At 34.6% G+C, this 24,106-nt stretch overlaps 1 protein-coding gene across 1 annotated transcript in view; it reads right to left on the bottom strand.

Annotated features, from left to right (window-relative positions):
- Positions 1–3,985: 3,985 nt before the first annotated feature.
- Positions 3,986–24,106, bottom strand: part of ITGB8 (integrin subunit beta 8) — an 83,511-nt gene continuing 63,390 nt past the window's right edge. Inside the window, exons 9-14 of the mRNA XM_060632672.3 lie at positions 20,595–20,729; positions 17,632–18,037; positions 14,925–15,150; positions 11,919–12,025; positions 8,807–8,970; positions 3,986–8,710 (exon numbers count right to left, since the gene is read on the bottom strand). Coding sequence (XP_060488655.1) covers positions 8,588–8,710; positions 8,807–8,970; positions 11,919–12,025; positions 14,925–15,150; positions 17,632–18,037; positions 20,595–20,729 — 1,161 coding nt within the window. The 3' untranslated portion in view covers positions 3,986–8,587. The remainder of the gene's footprint in view (positions 8,711–8,806; positions 8,971–11,918; positions 12,026–14,924; positions 15,151–17,631; positions 18,038–20,594; positions 20,730–24,106) is intronic.

Here is a 24,106-nt window from a genome sequence, read left to right as displayed (position 1 = left end):
GTAAGTGTTTTCCTCTCACTACTATAGTCTGAGGATTTTTTTTGAAGCTTAAAGCAATTCACTGGAAGAAGTCTAAACAGTACCAGGTCCTAAGCACTAAATAATGCACCAGTCCAAATAAGAGCTAAAGGACTGCCAAGTTGAAAGCCAAGGTATCATTTATTTTTCTTGTGCAGCCTACCATTACTTCTAATTCTGATCAAATTTTTCATATACAAACAACTGCTTTAAGGAAATCCTGTCTATCTTGCAGTTAGGCCTATTTTGATGATTTTGAAAACATGATCATTGACATGGTTTAAATATTCACAGCTTTAGTTTCGTCTGGCCAAATATTTTGATGAAGTTAGAATTTAGTCTAAAAGTCATGAATTGGCAAGAACAATGTGGTCTGTGAGACCAGATTGGAAGGTTTATCCAATTTGGATAGAAGTCTGTAGTGACTTTCAGAGTTGGCATTGGAATTCTCTTCGACTAACTTCTTTTCTTATCACTGATTATCTAGCCAGTCTCCAAATTCTCTCAAATATTCTTTGCAATAGTAGCTCATATTCAACTCCCTTTGTACTTTTCTCTAGATTTTTACTTCTTAAAAAATTTTTAAGCTCGTTTCACTGACTCCTCTTTGTCACAGTTTGAAATGCTTCCCTATTATACCCTAGACCAATTCAAACCTTCCCAACATAAACATTTCTCTCTACATTGGTTCCTTCTCTGCCATTATAAATATGTAGATCTCACCCATTCAAAAGCAACTTATTTAACCAATCTCCTCTTGTTGAATACTGAAGTTTTTAACCAAGATTTTATACTTGGTATTATATCCTGCTCATTCTTTACTCAGTGCATATAAGAGATAGTGGCACATTTATGGATGGGATAACATACACTTATTAAAATGATTGTTAAAATATTGACATGGAAAAATACTTGAAATGCTTTGAACAAAAGTATTTTTATACTAGACTGTCCGTAGCATATTTCTGTCTTAGGTACAAACACGTATATCTGTCTGGAAAATATATGGCAATGTTTAATGCTGGGTGGTCAGACCAGAGAAATATTTATTTAAGTTGTAGTGTCTAGGTGTTTTTGGATGTTTTATAATAAATATGCATTATCTGCACAATAGAAGTGATAAAAGTACAGAGAAAAATGAAATGAAAATATGCTTAGATGTGAAAGTGATTGATGTTAGGAAGTTAGAATTAATATTTTTTTTCCTGATTTTGTATACTTCCAATTTTTTTATATTAGTACTAAATAATATTTAAATTTGGTATAAAAAGCATTTAATACCATTAATACTTAATAATACTTAAAAAGAAACTTTTAATTGAGTATAGTTGACACATGTTACATTAGTTTCAGGTGTACAACATAGTGATTCAACATTAATAGAATTGAATATTGACATTTAGTATTAAAGGATATGAAATTAATGCTTAATTTAAAAAATATATTTGTTTTATATAAGTATATGCCAAGCTATATATAGTTCCGACAACATCACTCTTCTTAAGCTTTAGAGCTTGCTTTTCCCTACCCCAAATTCAAACTTCTAACCCTGGGAATCAAGTTCTCCATAACTTAGCACCTGTAGGCTACTGCCTTTCATTATCTAATGTTGTATCTCAACAAGATTTCAGTGGTATTACATGGAATTCCCAGTCTTGTCTGCTTTACCATTCCCCTAACTCTCCGTGACATTGCCTTTCTGCATGTCCACACTCATCTTTTCTTCAAAGTCTAGGCCAAATGCTCTCTTCTATAGACCTGCTCCAGTTTAGCTCCAACATCTGAGTACATTACCAAAAAATTTTTTTTTCGTTTTTAAAGCCTATTCACTCCTTCCTGTGTAGTACTTTTGCACATACATTAACTCTCCAACTTAATTTATTGCACATTTGGGAATGGTATGGAGAAATAAATTAGTAAAGCTAATTAAACTAGTAAAATCTGTCCTCACAAAACATGATCAGTCATTTATGGAGCGTAAAACAGATCTGGGTATGAATTCTGCCTTGGTAACTTGCTGGCTGTGTGTATGTATACAAAGTCCTTAATATCTCCGTGCCTTGTTTTTCTTATTTGAAAAATTGAGGGAAGTGGTATTAGTATTGCTGAATAATCAGTGAAACAATTATATAAAGCATACATTGTTAGAGTGCAGATTATCTGCTAGAACATCTAATACAGTGGTTTAGCTATAAAGATTGTTTCCCCACCAGGTGTCAGTCTTGAGGTGAGCAGATGATTGAAGGGGCCGCTCTGACAATTTAAGTATAGGGCTTCCTTTGCTAAGACAGCTGCTCCAGTTGTTTCAGACAACGAAAAGAGGAAAAGAGGAAGTGAGATCCAGACAATAAAAAGAGGGAAAGAGGAAGTGAGATCCAGAGTTGCACGTTTCACTGGCATCATTTAGTCCTGTAACACATTTAGCTGCAAAGGAGTCTAGGTAGTTCAGTCTTAGCTGTGTGCTCTACTGAAACTCAGGTCCTATTATCGAAGATAGAAGGGAAAAAATGGGACCAAATGGCACTCATAACAAAATCATGATTCTGAGACTGAAAGACTAATCCCAAACCCAACTGGGATGTATCCTCAAAAATAAAGTCCTTGTGGGACCTACTTATAGCTTCCATCTGATCTTTCTAGTGCAACTTCTACTTATAGATGTGCTACATATACATTTTCCTTCAAACTATTAAAATTCTTAATGATAGGCAATCTGTCTACATGTCTTATTTAACTTTTAACTTGTCCCCTCATGTGCTTTACTCTCGGCCCTCAGATCACAACACAACAATCACAATCACAAACACACAAGGGTATTCCATAAATTTCAGTTGTTAAATATGGCTCTCCAGAATGTGTGACTGAAATTTATGAACATGTTACATTTGTATCAAAGTGATGGTAGAAGTCTCTGGCTAGTAAAGAAAGCCTGATTTATCTTTTAGCTAATTTTTCAGTTCTTTATAATTTGGATATTCTTTCTACTTCCACTGTTGGCTGAGCAGCTATCAAAAGGGAATAGAGAAATTTGGATGGCCCTACATCTTTCAGTATCATCGGCTTTACAACTTTCTTCAAGTAGCTTTTTGGAATTATGTAATGTCCTCTACCAATGACAATGTATGGATGTTACTACATTTCCTCATGTGGGAATGCTATTGTCTGGCAGCTCCAAGGGTCATGTAACACACAATGGTAAACAAAGAAGCATTTTGTGCATTCTTAGATCTTTACATTTTTATTTTAAAACATAAAATTTCACATTGATTAATATCTATATTAAACAGAATGATGCATTAATTAAATGCCTGGTCATAACTGTTATAAGCTCTGTTAGAAAAATAAACATCTCACAACAAACTACAGTGTCAGCTCTTTAATAAATACATAAAACAGAAGTTAGTAGTCAATTAGAATTACATGAACAGTTTCATAGTATATTTTGTGAAATTATCATATTTCCTAATTTTCTGTGTCATTTAAGGCAATTTAACTTTATGTATAATTTAAAGCCAGAAATAATAAGAAATTTGTTTAATGAGAATTTGTTTTTCTTAAGAGCTATTTTATATTCAAATATTTTAATTTAAAAATACACTCTATATTATTTTTTTTTACAAAGGTGGGATTTGTTAAACGAGACAAATAAGGTTTTATTACTGATAATTTAAAAACATTTCTAAATTTTATTTTTGCAGAGGTTTTAAAAAACTTTAATGAAGTAGCTGGTAAATGTAAAATAGTTTTTAAAGTTGTATTAAATATACATAAAATGAATTTCTATATTATGTGCAAATTTATATTTTCTTACAATTTAGAATTAAAATATTTCATATTCAATATTCTTAATAAAATTTATGTACCATAAATTTTGTTATTGTGGAGAATTCTTATCAAAATCACATTTATCTGTGGTATAGTGTAAAGTTAGTAAATGTTCTTTACATAAATCACACATTTTCCATCCTTGATAACTGCAGGGTTTTTTTTTTTTTATTGTTGGGTTAAATAATTTTAACTGAAGTAGGCCATAGAGGTTGGAAATCTGAATAATAGAGTTAGCTTATGAAGATAGATTTTATGCAGGAAAGTATGCAGGTAGATAAAAAAGTAGTGTTATTACTCTCAGGTGTTTCATTAACAGCTGCCCAGATAGCTGAACAATTGTTTTACATAATTCAAATAACTTAAATATGCAGTTTAATGACAGTCATTACATGGGCTTGAAGGTAAATTTATCAGAGCCAAAGAAAAAATCAAACCAAAGAGCAGAAATGAGAAAGAATAAAATTGTAGGAGGACTTGAGGGGACAGTTTGTTTTTTTCCTACAGTACTGATTGGTTGTATCATATTTTTCTTTTGTTATTGACATCAGACATACAAGATACTACAAAATCTAATTACAATGGTTTCATGTATTTTCCAGTTAATTCTGTTTAAAACTGAGATGATCATATGAAAGTATTCTTTAGAAAGGCATAGAGAGATTAAAAATTTGTTAGCAAAATTGGGAGAAACCCACCCATTCTTATTAGTTAAGGTAGGTATGCTGAAATCGTAGCCAGTAGCATAAAGTATAAATAGGAAGATGAAAGAGCTTTTACAACCTAAAGGTTTGCAGGATCTGAGCTCATAATCAGATAGGCTCCATGATGAGTTGTATGTGATTCAGTTGTCCTGAAAATTGGCTTCACATGTTACCATAAATTGGTTCTGAAATATTTATAAGAAAAGGAATGTCCCTATCCCCATGAACATTTAAAGATGAATTAGTGTAATGTTATATAAGAACAACTTTAAACACTGCATCTAAGATGCCAATGATTATAAGATATAATCACAATTTTAGAGATGCGAATTGAAAAAGTAGAAATCTTAGAATCAATGAAATACGAATATGTATAATCAGTTACCCATAAAAAAATTGCCATAGAGTAATTATAAAAGAAAAAGGAAATTATCTGAAAGAATGCTAATTCTATATTTCTCTGAAAATATATCTCAGTTTACATTGCATGAATTGGAGTTCATAAGGTCAATATAAATAAGGATCATCATAAGTTAAATGTTAAGAGTATATAAAACAGAATACAATGTGCACATGATTGAACTCCCAACTAGCTATATTTCACTTGATACTTATATTAAAAGATCTAGATCTCAAATCCTTTAGACCTGAAAGAAGCTCAAATGGTTGTGAAAATTTTAAATTCTTAATTTTAATGGGTGTGTGTTGGCTCAGGTGCATAATGAATTTTGAAATCATTAAGAGATTTTTGGAAATGAAGAACTTCATTATATCATTGCATTCAGTTATTTTTCATGATTAGCCTTATTGAGCTTGGAGTTTTAGGCAAGCTCTTAGGAAAAGTGAGTAGGAAAACTAGGAGTAAGGAAAGGAAGGAAAAGTCATTGAGTATAATTTAACTATACCAGGTACCAGAAGGAATATAATTCTATGGAGAAAAATTTTCATAGTTCATCATGATCATATTTCAGTGTCTCATGGATACCTATTGTCATATACAAGAATATCGTTAGTGGAATTAAGTATATGTTTTTTTTAATCTGGAATCTATTCTTTGGTGAAGTTTTGCATCTTTTTCACCCGCTAATTTTGAGTTTTGAAAAATTTGCCTCCAAATAAATCTATTCTGATAACCTTAGATCTCCTTTTTATCCTTATAAATCAAAGCTGTATTGAACATTCAGTACATAATCAGATTTTTGGTGAATTTTTGAGTCTTTCAGAGAATGTCTATGACTTCATACATACTAACAAGTTTCAAAAAAAGGTTTCAAATGTTTAAAAATCCATGTACACTGTGGTGTAAAGATGTCCCCAGAGAAACAAAATGCATACAGTTATATTGTAGTGTATATATGGCACATGTCTAAATCATTACATACTTTAGGGCACAAAAATGCTATCGTACCAAAAGTGTTCAAGTTCTTTGTTAATTATTTAAAATTTCATTACTTGTTTAATATCATGAATCTCAAAAGGTTCCTATGGTCGTATTAGTTGAAAATGGGCTCTATTTACATAAATTATTTAATCTAAGCATACCCTGTTTTCCCTTACCTTTTAATTAATTCTAACTAGTCAAATATTAATTCTCTTCTCAAAGCCATTTTATAGGAAAATATCCATTATTCAAGTAAAATATAAGCTCTAAAATCTTTAAGAATTAGGTCTTTAAGTAAAAAAAGAAAGCACAAGACATCACAAGCATAACTACAATCATCATCAAGCCTTGAACTGCCTATGAGGAAGTCTGTCTTTTCCTATAACAGCGTTGGTCCATTATATTAGTGCAAACTAGTGACAGCATAAAAACAGAAACCCTCGGTTTTTAAGGGTTTCATTTTATTATGCTCCTTTGGATAACTCATTCTACATGGAGATTAGTTTATGAACATTATAATGTTAATTTTTAAAATTGTTGGCATTTTAATAAATGGATAATTTCCACTTTTTCCTTTTGGGGAGCTATAGTGTATCCATATCTTTTCTTTTTAAAATGGATGCTATGTGTGACAGGCAGGCTGCAAAATACGATTTTTATGTTATCCTTGGTGATCAAAGGTATCTCACACAAGTGAGTCACAGTACTGAATTATGTCAATGTCCCCAATTTCATTTGGGGAAGGAAATACAGTTCAACTTAGCATCATAATTGCGTGGCTGGAGGGGACATTTAATGGGACTGCTGTGTTTGCTCCAGAACACTTATATGTTTTTAAATCCTCTTTGTGGTAAAATAAGGGGTGGGAGTTAGTCTCATTGAAATGCAAATATCCTGGCATTTCTTCCAGTGCTTGAAGACAGCAAATTTGGGAAGTTAATTATAAGAAAGCATTTTAAATAAATTCCTTTGTTCTCATAGGCAAAGCTCTGTACTACACATAGGACTATTGGACTTCTAGCCAATAAAATCAGACCAAATGAGTCTGTAGGGATATGGTAATTGTGAAGAAGTTTCCACTGGGGAAGACAAAAGCTGATGGCCTCTATATCAAGCTCTCAGGCTGAGCACTACACAACTCACAGGCTGTCGTTTGAATGGACTTCCCTGTACTTAGGCCATGCTGAATTCTCTTAGAAGCTGATTAGCAAGAAAGATTACAAGCCAGTCGTGGAATTCAGTTTGAATTACTCTTTTCTGCTTTCCTTTGAAATTTTCTCATGCTCGTATACTTAAGACTTCAGTAAATCACATTTAAAAATACTTGCCAATCAAATATTTTAAAGATTCAAGAGGTAGCATGATATTGTGCAACGAACACTAGCCTGGCAATCCGAAGATAGAATTTCTCTTCAAATGCTGCCACTTAATCACTTGGGTGTTTTTTAAGAAATCATTTAAACTTTGTGAGCCTCAGTTCCCTGACTAACTAAGAGGATGAATTAGCTTACTTCTAAGCTATTGTCTATCCTCCTCCCACTGTATACCTTTAAAATTCTGGTGAGTAGGGTTGAGGTGATTCAGGGACAGAATCTCTTAGGCTGTACTGAAATGCAAAAAAGAATAGAGCTTACTATAGCTTTTAATTTGAAAAATGCTCATATCTACTTGGATTTAATATCTGAGAGAGCGCACTAAAAAATGTGGTACTTTGCTTGAGGCAGAGTTTCTAAATACCTTGTGAACTTCAACCTGATGATTAGACAAATGAAATGGTGGAACATCCAGTTTATCAGGTAAGAAGATATAAGACTCCACGTCTGCACACAATGAAGCTGTTCTGATTTTGATGTGACTTTACAGTGTCCCTTATTAAACATTCAGCTTTTAAAACATCAGTATTCTAATAAAGTGACATTGTATTATTAGGTTTTTATGGCAGTAGTAACTTAGCACTTATTTAATCCAGTCATCTGTGACATAATATAAACTTATCCTGTAAGAAAGAAAAAACATGAAGGCAAAGAGGAGAGAATGTTGGGATTAGTATCTTGTAAAAAGCAGAAAACATAAACAGATGCATAACACTACACAGTTTCGAAAGAAGTTTCCCTCAAGATTAAGGTTTTATCTATTAACCTCTTGAATGAGTGAAACACTAACCATTTATTCATCTAGATGTTCTTGTCTAGTCACTGCCAGTTGTAGAAGTGTTTGGCAACAGTACTATAACTGCCTGTTATTTTTTTCATCCACATGTTCGGTGGAGGGATTACTGTACCCTTGTAGTGACACAGTGCCCAAACTATCTCACAGCATTGTCTCTCTCTGGGAAGCACAGGAATGGCAGGTACCTGTAAAGTGTAATCAGTGCTCTTCAGATGATCTACATTCTATGCTGATCTAAATAAGTTATATATTACAGTAAAGTGCTACAATGACACTAGTCTCAAACAGTAGTAAGACACATTTTTCTCTGAAAAATTCAGCAGCGATGTGAGTCACATGATGATGAGGATGCTTGTCAGTCTTCATTCAAGTGGACAACCAGCAACCAGCATGATCTAGAACAGTTTGTCTCCTCCTGTGACTTCTAACAGTATATTTTCTAGGAGCAATTATTAAAAATCCAGTTTCCCATAAAGTACTTTTTATCTCTTTAGAAGTTGCACCTGAAAGTTTCATGAGCATTTAATTTGCTGATATCCATTTTTATTTCTTCAGGTTTCTCACGTCGGTAGGTTACTGTTCTTGTGCAAACGCTTTGCAGAATCAACTTGTCCTTGATGGAGAAAAAATACTATCGTTAATTAACAGCCTAAATATTGGAAGTGGACAGTGACATACTGATAGTAATTCTTTTGTAGAATTCACTGACCTTTTTTGAGGCTGACACCCTGTAATCTGCCGAGGACTTAATTTTATTACTGTTCCATTGTAGTATCACCTGTCTAATGATAAGGACTTTAAGCAACCCAATCAAGAATGTAACTATGAAGATGATGAAAAATATTCTTAAATAGCTTGGGCTAGAGAAACATTCTGTAATGAAGCAAACAAATAAATGGATTAAAACTAGAATGAGTAAATCAAAGGATTCTAACAAGCAAACAATGTTCTCCGTCTCAATTAATAGGACCAGAGATATTTTCAAACCTGCATTTTTAAAACAGGAGAATGCCATTTTTGATTCAAAAATAAACTCCATAATTTTTTTATTACACATTTATTATTAAAATGTTTCCAAGAGACATTCTTTAATTGTACTAACTGGAATGTGTCCAAATCCCTTAAACAAATAACATTTTACCTGTAGCAGAGAAGAGACAGTTTTTGTGGTGTGTACTGTTGGTCACTAAGTGGGAAACAGGATTTAAAAATTATTTAACAGCTCTGTGCATTAGCATATGTTTCTCTGGTTATGCTTGCTCTTCATTTGTTGCACATCAGTAATGGAAAGTAAAGTAAACAATGCTGAAGCTAAAAGCAGTACTACTCTAATAGATGAATAGCTATTTCCTTTGAAACTGTCGTGTAAATTTCCATTATTATTACAAGTAGCTTCTCCAGGGAGTAGGAGTGTCCAACTCGGGGCAATATGCAAATCTCTTTCCTCAATTTTTATTAATTTGGTTTTTACTTGTCCATTAACCAAATCTGTCATGTTTTGCTTCTAAAAATTCACTGTGTATTTTTTTCAAGAACAAATAATTACTAGCTGGCGAAGAAAATGCTGCATTAAGAGGAGGAACATACTAGGTCTCTGTTTTAGTACCAGACCTTTGGCAAACTCTAGTTGGAAAGTCTGCAGGCTCTGTGGATGCCAGAAGTATTACCCTATTTTAAGGGGAACATTGCACAATATGTCAGTATTCCACAGAACTCACCAGCTGCCCCAGATTCACAAAATTACCTCCTGGCTTAAAGAGGCAAGTATTTTCTACCCATTCTCCAGACTTTGGGGACTTCACCTAAATGTATGAAGGTCTCCCTGAGAGGGCCTTTTGAGAGGGGACCTTCCAAGTCTTAGACCTTACCCAAACATGGGTAATTTCTGTCTGAATTCCCAAGGGATGACCAAGCATGCTTTTGAATAAACCAAGAGCTCAGGAACAATGTAAGGGCTCCTCACCAAGTGAGAACACTTCGAGCCAGTTTTCTTTTGGTCAATGACAAGGGTCCTTGAAAGAAAGGGTAAAGGGAGTCCGGAGGGCTACTAATTGGAATAGAAACACCAAATGAGAGTACAAGTCTCCCTTTGTTACTGTTCTCACACACAGAGACAATCCAAGATGCTCTATTCAAAAGTGGTGCCCTTGGAGTCTTCCAGAGTGACCTTCAGGTCTATGACATGCATGCCTTTCATCCTGACAGACTGTCATTTCCTCTGGCTGTCTTAGAACTAGTCCATCAGGCTAAAGCAGATCCTTAAAGGGGACACGTGGCTTGATCCCACTTTTTGGCTTCTTGCCTAGGAGGAGCTTAGCCAGAAGACCAAAACACCCTTTAAGTGTGATTGAGTGGATAGATAATAGGGGTGGCTAACAAATGTCCTTTTCCTCTCCTTCCACCATAGTTGTGAAAGGGAGGGGAGCCCCCTAGCTACTGTTACATTTTACAAATATTTCTAATGGGTTAGGATAGAGGACATTTTCAAGGCTCAAGTCTGCATGCATTTTAAAATGTTAGAATATCATTTTGGATAGCCAAACTTTTAGCCTTGGCCATGACTCTCATCTTGGTTTAGGTCAAGCAAGGGCTTTTCCTAAGGACCTTTAAGGGAATACTTTTTGTAACCACACTTAGGTCAGAGTAGGTTTGTTTACTTAACATAATACATGACATGTTGACAGGAAGGGCTCTATTTATTAGAAAAGGCACTTGGCTTTCTGGAGTGATTGCTGCAGCCCCAGCTGGCAGCACATGGGCTGTTTTCAAAGCCAAATTTATTATGGACTAAGATCAGTGTGGATGCAAGAGAAGAAGGAAACACAACTGGAGAAACTTTATTCTTCTGTGCAGGCTCTGTAAGAGCTGGAATTATTTTCATAGGTTGGAGGAGAGACTAGAAATAATAGTAGCAGTAGAAATTCTTTCAAAGAAGACATAATTTAAAGCTTAGGTTCTAATTCATGTGTACTTCAACACCTTAACACCTGAGCAAAGTCGGATACTGGCTTTTGAGTTCTAATGAAGTTTTGTCTTAAAGTGGTCTTTGAACACAGCTTTCACATGTTTCTCCCATTTGTGTGTCATCTTTTAATCTAAATATTTATGTCATGTTCACTGGCTCATTTGCTGTCATACAATATTTGAGGTTGGTATTATCATCTCCATTACAGATGAGGAAACTGAGGCTCAGGGAAATTTTGTAAGAGGGCTGGTATTTCTTATTGGTGTCAAGGAACATGCTTTAAGCTTAAAAGTTTTCATGCCCTTTCCATTAGGCTGCCTTTATAATCACTTACCCATAAATTATATTTATTTCAGAATGAAAAACACCAGAAAGGGATGGCCCTTTTTAGGACATATATTTTGCAAAAGCATGTAATTGCTACTTAGAATTTTTGGTTCACCTGAAACATAAAGGAGAGTTTTGGTTTTACATGAGGAAGGTTGTAACTGGAAGGAAGCTGGGTTATGAAAGAGAAGAATGTCTCCATAGAGTTTATGTCTAAGGGTGAAACGGACTGTACATAGGAAATTTCCATTCTTGGCTCACTGAGGCCTCTGTAGACACTCTGCTTGGTGTGCTTCCATAGCGGGGCCCAGCATGGACATTTAGCTGGATAACTGAGACAGGAGATCTACTCATTCAGCTGAACTATGGCAAATATACTCAGCTGCTTTTTATAAAGTACCATCTCTAGAAGACTGAAAACACTGAAGCAGTTTTTCCTTTCTTTAGGATGATTGATTGTGGGCTCTTTGGGGGAATATGATTCTCTACAGATACTCTCCAGTGCTTTCATTAGTAAGCTTTGGTTTACCTGATGTTTGGTCCATATAATGCTGTTCTGTGAGAGCACATGAAGTTTTACAATGATCAAGTATAGCTTGAGATAGATTATGAGGGTGAAGACATTGCACACAATTCCTATAAAGACAAACAGAAACGAAACATTTAATCTTCGAATATGTTGTATGCTGGAAGCCGAGCTATCCCAGCCTGAGTGGCAGGGCCCAGGCTGTGGACGGATTGGTGACTGCAAGGCAGCCCACTGACAGTGAAGCTTCTTGTCCTCCCGCTTTTACGTAATTTGGCCTTAAAACCACCTGGGGTATTGTCTGTTGGGGAATTGCCCTTGGCAGGCCCCCTGGGAAAAGAACCATTAGGGAAGAAAATAAGGTTCCCCAAGAAATTGTGCAGCCTTAGGTTTAGCCCTTGCCATCCCCTATGGAGACTCCTCTACTTACAGGAAGGATAGCCTCATACCTTTGCCAGCAAAGAGGGCCTGTAAAGGAGAGACATATGGATTTGAAAGCCTCACTCTGGCAACTAACGAGTGTATCTCTTGACACAGGTGACTTCAACCCCTAGGCCCACCTGGCCCCCTGGAGGCATTCCAGATGATGACTGAACCCAGTCTGTTAAACTACAGAATGGTTCATTGGTTCCTAAGTGCATTGTCTCTCTGAGAATGTATGAGGCATGGGTTTCTAAGGCTTTTTCAGCCCCTTTCTGGCACCTCGGACTGAGGCAAATACATTGTTCTTCTGGCTTCAAGTGGTTAGGAGGTCATGTCCCTGTAACTGTTCCAATTGAGGTGTTGAGAAATGGAGGGCCTTTCACGAGAACAGCAAAGCAAATGCTTTGTAGATTATAGATAAACGCAGGTGCATAATGGAATAATGTAAGAAATTAATCTATAATCAAAGTGTATGCGGGAAAGTTAGGGGAAAATCACCATGTTATTTCTTAAAGGTCGTTTATACATAGGAACATTTTCAAAATTAGGTAATGTTAGAAAAACATAGTTGATGTATGCTACAAGGAAATCACTACTATATATAATGCCACGTTTACTGCAATAAATCGGCCAGTTCAACACACTGCTGTTGTCTGTGTCCATTTTTATTTTAGTTTTTTATTTTAGCTTTTTATTTCAGTTTTTTATTTTTATTTTTGTTTTAATTTTGTTTTATTTTCACTTTTTCTCCGACGCTGTTCATCCTTCTGGAACCCCTGGACCTGCTGGAGCTGGACTCCGGCAGTTGTAAGCCCATAGTATTTTTTGCAAGACATAAAATATCAAAATAGAGTACTGTTTTAGGATAGTAGTCTTGTAAAACTGGGAAAGAAAGCCAAAATATTTATTTGTAATACTGGCTGAATTTAATACCATGCAAAATTATATTCTAATCACTAAAACTATTTTAATAATGTGTACAGTCAAAATAATGATTTTTTTGTATTGAGAAGAAAATACCCAAGAAATACATAAGAAACTTTTATTACAAATAAAATTAGCAAAAATATTTTAGAAGATAAATGTTATACTACTAGAAAAATTTAGCAGTGAATACACAATTCAAGTTTCACTTGGGTTCATTAGAAATAACTCCATCATTATGTTTAAGTACTGCACTTCCAAGAGAGTTACATAAATTACCATGTATAATTTTAAAAATTTTACTTGAGCTACCAATCTGAGAAAGTGAATGTCTTAAAATTTTTGAATAAAACAAATTAGAAGGCACAATGATGTTTAGAGTAGTGGTCTTTGAGCAGGCTCAAATTGTTACTGGAAAATTAGTTACTGTCACAAAACAATAATGCCATCTTCACTTAACATATCACCTATTACTTATACATCACTTTTTTCCAGGGGTGCTTCATAGCCAGTATCTTTCTTTCTTTTTTTTTTCAACTTTTTTTTTATTTTTGGGACAGAGAGAGACAGAGCATGAACGGGGGAGGGGCAGAGAGAGAGGGAGACACAGAATCGGAAACAGGCTCCAGGCTCCGAGCCATCAGTCCAGAGCCCGACGCGGGGCTCGAACTCACGGACCGCGAGATTGTGACCTGGCTGAAGTCGGACGCTTAACCGACTGCGCCACCCAGGCGCCCCTCTTTCTTTATTTTTAAAATAATTTAAAAAACTCAAAAATAAAAAAAATTTAAAAACCCAGTAATAATAGCTAATATTTATTCTAGGATTATTATGCACCAAGTAAAAAATGTTGGGGTTTTTTTCACATGAATCATTTAACTTAATTCTGTCACAGAACTATATAGCAAAGTATTATTATAATCATCACTTTCAATATCAAGAAACTGAGGCACAGAGAATTTCGACAACATACCCTAGATCAAACAGCTAATTGATGGTAAACTGCCATCAATTATCATCATGTTGTATACCTTAAGCCTTGTGTAAACAAGGCTATATGTCAGTTATATCTCATGAAAGCTGGGTAAAAAACAGTGAGTCCTTATGAACACCAAATCTTATTCTTCAAAACAACAAACCTGTTTCAACAAAGCTAAAGCAGGGGCACCTAGGTGGCTCAGTCGGTTAAGCCTCAGACTCTTGGTTTTGGCTCAGGTCATGATCTCACGTTTCATGAGATCAAGCCCCATGTTGGGATGTGGAGCCCCATGTTGGGGATATCCCCTTGGGGATATCCCCATGTTGGGGATAGCGTGGAGCCTGCTTGGGATTCTCTGCCCCTCCCCCTGCTTATGTGCTCGCTCGCTCTCTCTCTCTCTCTCTCCTAAAATAAATAAATAAACGTTAAAAAAAAAAAAGAGTAAAGCAGTGAATGCCTAGATCAATTCCAATGCTTTCACAGCTATCTAGTGGCCAAAAGTTAGAATCTAAGTTTTCTTGTTCCTAAAGTCCCTATTCAGTTCCTTTTTAGCATGATGATAACAAATTTATCTGGTAGAGAAAATCCAGCAACTTCTAAGATTAAGGAAGGCAAAATAAAAGGATGAACATAGCTATGGTGAAGGACTGCTTCATGTATGTTTGGAGTTGGAGAACACATACCAGTTTTCGCTGCAGGCTGTGTGACACGTGGGGCAGTGTTCACAGAAGCGGCCGATGCTCCTGGGATCAGTGCACTGACACTTGCCACATACACATGTGCCTCTTCCACTACACACTTGGCCCTTTGGATTGACACAGTGCTGGGCTGATGCTGATGGGCACTGGCACCGATCTCCTTCCCAGCCACTGAAGCACTGGCATCTGCCCGCTTCACACTCTCCATGCCCTGCAACAGACACTCCAGGACCTAAGTTATTGGAGCCACTGACTTTGTGCAGTGTTTCCAAACATAAATTCCCCTCCCATATCCATGGAAACACACTGACAGTCAACTGAATGGAAACAGCATCGTTTTCTATTCGTCCGACATAAACAACGAGAGGTTTTAGGAGCGTCTATTTTCGAAGCTGTTCTGTTGTAGATAAACCCCATGATGCTAATCTCTTGTGCTGACAGTTGTGACATATGCCCCACTGCAGTGGCTGCCTGACTACCTGAAGGTCGCTGTGCATTCAGTTTTAAATTAAAAACACACAAATATAAAAAAGCTACAAAGGCTGAAGTAATGTTAATTGTCAGTCTTGAAATCCAAAAACCAGGGGTATTTGATTAATAGCTTCCATAATCATTCTCTTAGTTTCTCATTATTGCTAAGGGCCTGGGATACTTTTGAAGGTCTGTTAAGGCAAACCCTTCTAGTGCTTCAGTTCTGTTAGTGCCATGTTTAAAGATAAGATCTCTGGCGGAGTTGAACTGATCTCTTCACATCTTGAAGACATTATTTAGCAGGTTAGAGAGGCATGTCCTAAAGTATGCTGTGAGTTGTTATTAGGTGGTAAATGAGAGAAAGCAAGGTGGAGTGTGGGTGTATGTATGTATGTATGTGTGTGCGTGCATGTGTGTGCGTGCATGTGTGTGTGTGTGTGTGTGTGTGTGTGTGTGTGCATGTGTGTTGGGGTTGGGGGCATGCATGTAGACAAGTAAGTTGAGGAGAAACATTGGTTATATGTAGTTAAATGGGTTTTAGACTTCAGGAAGCATCCAAAATTTAATATGCCCATGTGGATTAGAAATCCTCAAGAAGGAGTATATATTACAGGGTTACGCAGTGTTTCTCAAGCTTATTTGGCTACAGAGTCTTCTTTCCTTCCTTCTTTTGCTTCCTGGCTTCCTTCCTCCCTCCTTCCCTCTCTCCCCTTATTGCAAGCACCTCACAGGGTAACTGCTCCATAGAGTCTACTGTTGGATCAACTCAATTGCTAAATGTAAAACTAATGAGGTCCAGGCCAAACAAATGCCTGCCAGACCCTGTTCCCTATATGTAGGCTGCACGCCCAATCCTAGCCAGCTGACCTGTGAACATATGTTTTTATTCTCAAAGGAAACTAGTGAAGAAAATGTTTGTCAGCTACATTTTGCACTTATAACTTATACACAAATAATTCAAAGCAGATTTTCAACTGCCTGTGGGCTGGTAGAACAGTCATACAGAAGAGCTAGTATATTGATTTTTAATAGTTTACTATAAATAGAGACTGAGATTCCCAATGTATTTCAAGCTGCTATCCCAATATCTGTGGGATATCAGAGTTCTTCCTCTTCCCTGTTCCAAATAGGATTAGTTCTAAATATTAGAAGATAATTGCTGGCTTGTTCTTATCTATATTCTACCAATGATACAAGATATAGCAGGATACATGTTTGGCATATAAAATATTTTGTGTATATAACAGAATAAAAAGTCAATTTTTCATTGCATATTTATGTGATATATGGCAAATTTATAGCTGACACAAGAATAGAAAATTCATTTTGTATAGGCTTGTTACTTTTCCATATGGTTATGATAATGAAATATTTTAGTTCATTAATAATTTAATTAATATTTGCTTACCAAAATGCAAACATTTTTAAAATGGTGTTGTAACAGTAAGTGGATTTAGCACACTGTCATAGAAAAATTAATTCATTTGAAAACAGTATTTTGTATTAAATTTCAAATGTTGCATAGATTTTCTAGAATCTAACCTCTAGGTGGCAGTAAACTGAATTAGCCAAAAAGTACTTTTGATATTTTTATTTTAAATTATTTCATTTTTAAACGTGGTCTGTGTGTGGCCTCTGGTACTAATCTTCTAGATTACTTACAAAACCCGTATTCTCTTGAAGAATGCTGTCCTCTGATAATTCTGTTGCTTGCATTGTTCCAAAAATAAACTGGATAGGTTTAAATTATTACAAATTTATAATACCATCTATAATAATGCATTAAGAATTTTCCAATGAATGGAAACTGTGTTTTTAAAGCTCACTATCCTTTGAGAAAGCTAGAGGGAGTGACTACTTATGAGAATGAATCAAGTCTTTTCTAGAAGAATACTCTGATTATAGACAACCTGCCAGACATCAGAAATTTCCTTTTCTGATATTTATCTTTATAAAATCAAGGCATGGTTGAGAATAACACTTAATTTTTGGTTTTTATTTTCAATTATTTTCTGTACAAAAATAATTTAAAATATAAATAGCAGAATCATGTGCCATAAATGCATTGCCATGGCCTAATTTCATAGACTTTGAAATTTTGAATATTAAATTCAGATTCAGGGTTGGTAATTATAAAGATGTGACTTAAAGGGACTTTGATATATATGCTAGTTTAATAGTAACTAGTGAAAACTACATGTATACATTTACTTATACTTACCAGCACAAAGATTTCCATGGTGATATGGACAAGAAAAGTCATCCTTTTCACAATATTTTCCATACACTTTCCCAAGCTTAATTTTGTGACATAAACATTTCCCACAAACACAAACTCCTCGGCCACTGCAAACAGGTTGATCTTTATGTGACTTGCAACTCTCAGAAGGAAACTGATCTTCATCAAAATGACATTTATTCTCATTACATTGGAAACATTTGGCATCTAGAAAAATTTCATCTATACACTTTCGTTTAGGTCCTCTGCTGTCCTCACACTGACAGCTGCAGTTTCTGTGTATATGAATTTTAGTGGTTTCATTGAAACCAATAGGTTTGATGATTGCGTAGCTTTTTCCTCCTGTGACATCACATTTCTTCATTGTAACTGTGACATTGAAAAGAACCTAAATGGAGGGAGAGAAAGAAAATATATTTATATGTCTTGATTATTTTTATCACCACTCTTTATGTGTGAATGATTTTTTGAATCAATAATATACCATCTTATAGAAATTTATAACACTTGTAAATTACACAGGCACTCTTTCATATATAGATGTAACATCCCTTTTCCATTTCATTTATTTCCTAATTAATGAACCAGAGAGTCAAAAGATGCAATGACTGCTACTTGTCTATATTGTACCATTAAATGGACATGGGTTTAAGTCTATTTGAAACATCTACTCCACTTCCAATGACTAACTGATGTTCTCAATTGATTTCTTAGCAAATTTGAGAGAGAATAGACCATTTTCTGAATTAAGTCCTTAAAATGTGGGGTTAACGAATATTTGGCACAAGGGAGAGATCAAATAAACTAAAGGACTACTGCTCTACTGGTTTAAACCTTGAATTAGGATGTTCAGATGAACAATTTTTATTTATAATATATAAATATATAAATATGTGACATATAAATATTAATATATAAACAATACATAATGCATAAATAAATTTATTTATAATAAATTATTTTTACTTATAATAATATATAATATATATAAACCCCAAGTAAAGATTCAGGGTTAAATTTTAGTTTATACATGGTGTTAATGAAGGAAAACATGAGGCTTTCTCTGATGCTACTTAAGGGAATAAGATTTAGGACTCCCTCAGATCTTAAGATCTCAATACAGGGTCCTACATTTGTCTCAGTGGAGACATGAGCATACAACTAAAGATCTGGGTTGGCAGGAGTTTGTTTCCCTTGTGAAACAACAGATCCTGCCAAGTTTTTCCTTTCTCTCTATTTTTTCTTTTTGCACAACATGATTGGTTTAATGTGCCTTTTTTGGATTTGTTAGCCTACCTTATAATTTTCAGGTACTTTGGCAAATAAGCTTGTATGTTTTTTTTTTCCATCTTTGATTAAGATCCATTACAACTTAAAAAAATTTGTGGTAGCCTTTTTTGTTGGGATGAATATATGTGGGTGGGGATATATCCATATATATAAATTCACTCTGACCAAAAAGCCTAGCACAAATACACACACACACACACACACACACACACACACACACACACACAAGGTATGAAAGATCTAAGTTTAGGCTTTTATATTACATATATGCATCAGAAATTAACATCAGTTTCATAATATTAAAATTAATGCAGTTGGTATTTTACTTGAAATGTTTTTTTGTCTTAAAGAATGTTAAGGATTAACAGATGTGTAGGATAATGTGGCCATTGCCAATATTAATAAAGCAAAATTTGGGGTTTATATAATTAAGAGGTCATATGACTCTTTCTGAGAGTCAAACTGTTTATACTGCTTAGTTGAAAGTGAGGGTGAAAAAGGGATTATAGACAAAGTAAAAGAAAAAAAAATGTAAGAAGGAAAACCTTTCTGCCAAAACTGATTTTGAAAGAAAGAACTACTTCTAAAAGGCTAACCCTTTCTCAGAAACTTTTGCTAGCACAGTTTTTCTATATTTAATGGAAATCAAATATATATTTATATATTATATGAAAATTATATGTTATAATTGTATATTTTATAAACCAAATATATATTTTTTATATAATGTCTTTTTAACAAAATCCAAAAAGTGATTATGCAGGGACCTACAGAATTAGAAACTAGCCATAATTGATTTCAAATAGCTAGCTTGTTGGAGCAACCATACTACCATACTTCTGAACTACAGCATGACACTAAAATAACAACACCACAGAACTTTAGAGATGAAAGGAAAAGGGATTCTAAATTTTGTAATCTGTTCATTTAAAAATTAGGCAACTGATGCCTCAAGGTGGCTCACTGAAAATCACTTCATCTAACAAGAATTCCCTTGAAGAGCATATTTCTGTGTGTTTACCCTCTACTGTGCTGATACTGGGAGAATTCCTATCACCCCTGGTCCTATTTCTTAACACTGCAATAATCTGGACCCTCTGTTTTCCAGGTTATCCCTTTTTAATTAAATGACACTTCTTTTTTATTGTTCTTAATAAATGTCCCCACTTCATCCTAGATCATTGTGAGTACTGGGACAATAGCACAGTGAAAGATTTTGGAATTCATAGCCCTTATCAGTTGCTCCATCACTCTCATTCTTTTTGTGGCTTATTACCTTCAATTTCAAATTTATTCTGAGATTTGCAACCAAAAAGGTAGGTATCATCATCATCATAAGTGTAAACACTACTTGTTTGAAAAGATGTGCTTTACTGATATATACTGGCTGTGACACAGAAGTTTAAAGTTATTATCATTAAATAAGTATTTAATATAATATATATTTACTTAATTTGAGAGTTTAAGACAAATAAATGGAGTTAAAACAAGTAGGAACTTTATAAAGAGACAATAAAAATTACTTTGAACTATATAAATATGATCCTTGGAGTCAGTAGTAAATAAAGTTTTCCAGAATGGTTTGATTTTTCTGTGAGAAAACTTGCCAAACAACTTAGTTTATTTTAAAATGGGAAAAATGCACACCCACATACTTCGTCATTGCTTGTCACATTTCCACATCCGTCTGTGCCTGCTTTTCGGGTCCCATCTGGACAGATGGCAGTAATATTAAAATAGACTCCTTTTACCTGGTTTTCCACCTGAACTTTCACTTCTGAAATGAGTTTCTGCAGAGACATCATTTTTTAATTGTATATCATAGAAATTTCAAATGTAAACAACTAAACAGTCAAGCTTATTAAATGATTCTAGATTTAATTTTTAGCTAAATCAAAGAGTCTCTCCCTATGAAAGGATGAATAAATATACTGTTTCCACATAATGACCCAATTATATTTGATATACATAAGAAATACTGAAGGATTAGACCATATGCATTTAAATTGTTCTATTTTTTTCACATATTTCCATGACTATGCATTTCGATCACTTTGGAGATATTTCTCGTTCAGCCTGTGTTACAGAAATAATCATTTTAAATCCAATAATGTTTATATTTTGTGACAAAATTTGAATAAAACATTGAGAACACATATATCATCACAGAGGGTAAATCTTAACAGCTTAAAATCTGAAACACACTCCTGACATTTATGGTATATATAAATAAATATTTCAGTTTCAAACACTTTAGGCTATCATGAAACTTAAAACACCTTACTGATACCGAATTCAAAGGTAAATTTTGGGGAGAGCATTTCTGTACTGTAGGCCTAAGAATTACCTGCCAGATATGTCCTGTAAATTTTCCAAGCATGCCCTAGGAATTTTGCCAAGTCCCTGGGGCTTACTTGTGTTAATCAAATTTGTTCTAATCCTTGATACTGAAGTGGGACAGTGGGGACATTTACTAGACAGGAAAACCATTCACTCATTTATTCACTCATTTATATAATTATTCAAAAATGTTTATGTAATGCTTATCATGTATCAAGCACACACTAATTTCTTCCATCACAAATCTTTGGTTACAAACATTTCTAGCTGCCTTAAATAAGTACTGAAGATCTGTGTGTATTTGATCTCATAAAACAGTCTACCACATGAAAAAGTCCTTAACTTATACTTGTAAACAAAAGGAAGGAGAAAAGATGAAATATATACCTAAGGAAAGATGAATAGCAAGATATGAAGACAGACAATTTTTCCAAAGGCTTCTAATTTTTTACTTGAGTAAATTTTAATTTTCAACTGTATAATCAATAAAGAGATGTATACTTACTAATAATTGACCACAGTGGTAAATCTAGAACAAGATACTTTTTCAAATTAGTAAATTTTATTTGGATTAGAGAAGACTGTGTCAGCCAAATTTTTAAATCTCCCAGAGAGCTCATCCGTTGTAATCACTTACTTGGACATGCTTAGCAAACTAACTGAGACTTCTAATGGTATACAAATGGTGTTGATATGGTGATGGTTTGACAGATCAGAAGGACATTCCTAATATAATGAGTGTTCTCAGTTTGCTCTTCTGAAATTCTTTCTGTTAAAAAGTTAAGCTTGTTACGCTAATGTTTTTCACTTAAGCAAGGTGTGAAGACAAATATCTAAAATTTTGCCCGGTTTTGAGATTTAGAAATTAGGTTCCAAACACAATATCAAGATTCTTTTTAATATCTAATAGATACAGAGGCAGAATTTATTTTTCAATATTTAATTCTGTTTGTATTAAATATAACTTATTTTTAATATCTTAATTTCAGTTTAAGTTATTATAGTCATGATTTTTATTTAATCTTAACTCTAATGGCAGTGCTATTGTAAAGGATAAAATTAAAATGCGGTCACATTCACCATACACTAAATTTGTATGTAAATTTTATAAAATTCTTACAAAGGAAATGCAAAAACTTAAAAGTTAGAGTGAAGTATTTTTATTCTTCAATGCATTGTGAATTATTTCTGTTGGACTGTGAAGACAAAATAAAACTTCAGAAGAATTTTGAAAATTATAAAAATGTATAAAATAATAATAGAATCCTAACATAAAGGAGATTAGTTAGCCAGAGTGAGTCTCGTTGGATTTGCTAGTATTTTCCCATTGTTTAAGGTCAGTCAGAACTGCAGTTTGCTAAGGCATTGGATACCTAACCTTGGTAAATAAAGAATATAAAACCAAATGCTGCTGTTTCCCTTTCTATTGGCATAGTCTGACACACAGGCAAGCTTGTCAATTTATATTTCTTGTTTGGACTAGCAAATGTGTTCATACTATAAAAACTGGGGTGATTTCTAACACTGTAAATCCCTTCCTTATTTTGATTATTCCTGGGAACAAACTGCAGATGGGAATGAATTGTATATGTTTGATATTCCTTGATGAGAAGTTTCCCCAGACTTAATGTTCTTTTGTAATAGTGAGAAATAAAAATAATTAAAGATGGTCTTCCTTATTTCATCCAATGTATTTTTGAGGCATAGAACAATTCCTTGGCAAAAAAAAAAAAAAAAAAGTCTTACAAGATTTATTTTTCTTCTTTTTTTTAATTAAAAAATTTTTTTAACGTTTATTTATTTTTGAGACAGAGAGAGACAAAGCATGAACGGGGGAGGGTCAGAGAGAGGGAGACACAGAATCTGAAACAGGCTCCAGGCTCTGAGCTGCCAGCAGAGCCCGACGTGGGGTCGAACTCACGGACCACAAGATCATGACCTGAGCCAAAGTCCGCCGCTTAACCGACTGAGCCACCCAGGCACACCTATTTTTCTTTTAAAAGAATAAAGTTGAGGGTCACATGGGTGGCTCAGTCAGTTAAGAATCTGACTTGGGCTCAGGTCATGACCTCATGGTTTGTGGGTTTGAGCCTTGCATTGGGCTCTCTGCTGTCAGTGAGGAGCCCGGTTTGGATCCTCTGTCTCCCTTTCTCTGCCCCTCCCTGCTCGTGTGCTTTCTCTCTCTCTCTGTCTCTCCTCTCTCACAAAAATAAACATTTAAAAACATTTTTAAAAGAAAAAAGTTTAAACCAGTCATTTTCTATCATGTGCCTGCTTCCTGACTTTACCTTTTGTGCTCAAGTTGAAGACAGATGCTTCATGGAGAAAATGAGAAGCCTGAGATTTCTTATAATGCTTGAGCTACTATTAACATTATTCATCTCTATGTGTCAGGAAGAGAATCAGAGAATTTGGGAAGTGAGACTTTATCAATGGCCCATAAATCCAAGATAGAATAAGCCTATCTTTGGATAGTTTGGAAAAAAGAGAAAGAAAGAAAGAAAGAAAGAATGAAAGAAAGAAAGAAAGAAAGAAAGAAAGAAAGAAAGAAAGAAAAGAGAAGAGGAAAGAAAAAAGAAAAGAAAAGAAAAAAGAAAAGAAAGGAAAAGAGAGGGAGGGAGGGAGGAAGGAAGGAAGGAAGGAAGGAAGGAAGAAAGAAAAACAGGTGGTATCACACAGAAGGAAGCACCTGGCAACTAGAATTAAGGAAGACCTGGGTTCTGATCCTGCTTCTCCTGCTTGTTTCACCTTTGGTTAGCTTGCTTCCCTTCTTTGAGGTTCTATAAATACATAATGGGAGTATAACATCTCGCTTATGGATCAGTTG

Source organism: Panthera onca, chromosome A2 (assembly GCF_046562875.1).
Source record: "Panthera onca isolate mPanOnc1 chromosome A2, mPanOnc1 haplotype 2, whole genome shotgun sequence".
NCBI lineage: Eukaryota > Metazoa > Chordata > Mammalia > Carnivora > Felidae > Panthera > Panthera onca.
This window is presented reverse-complemented; position numbering and strand designations above follow the sequence as displayed.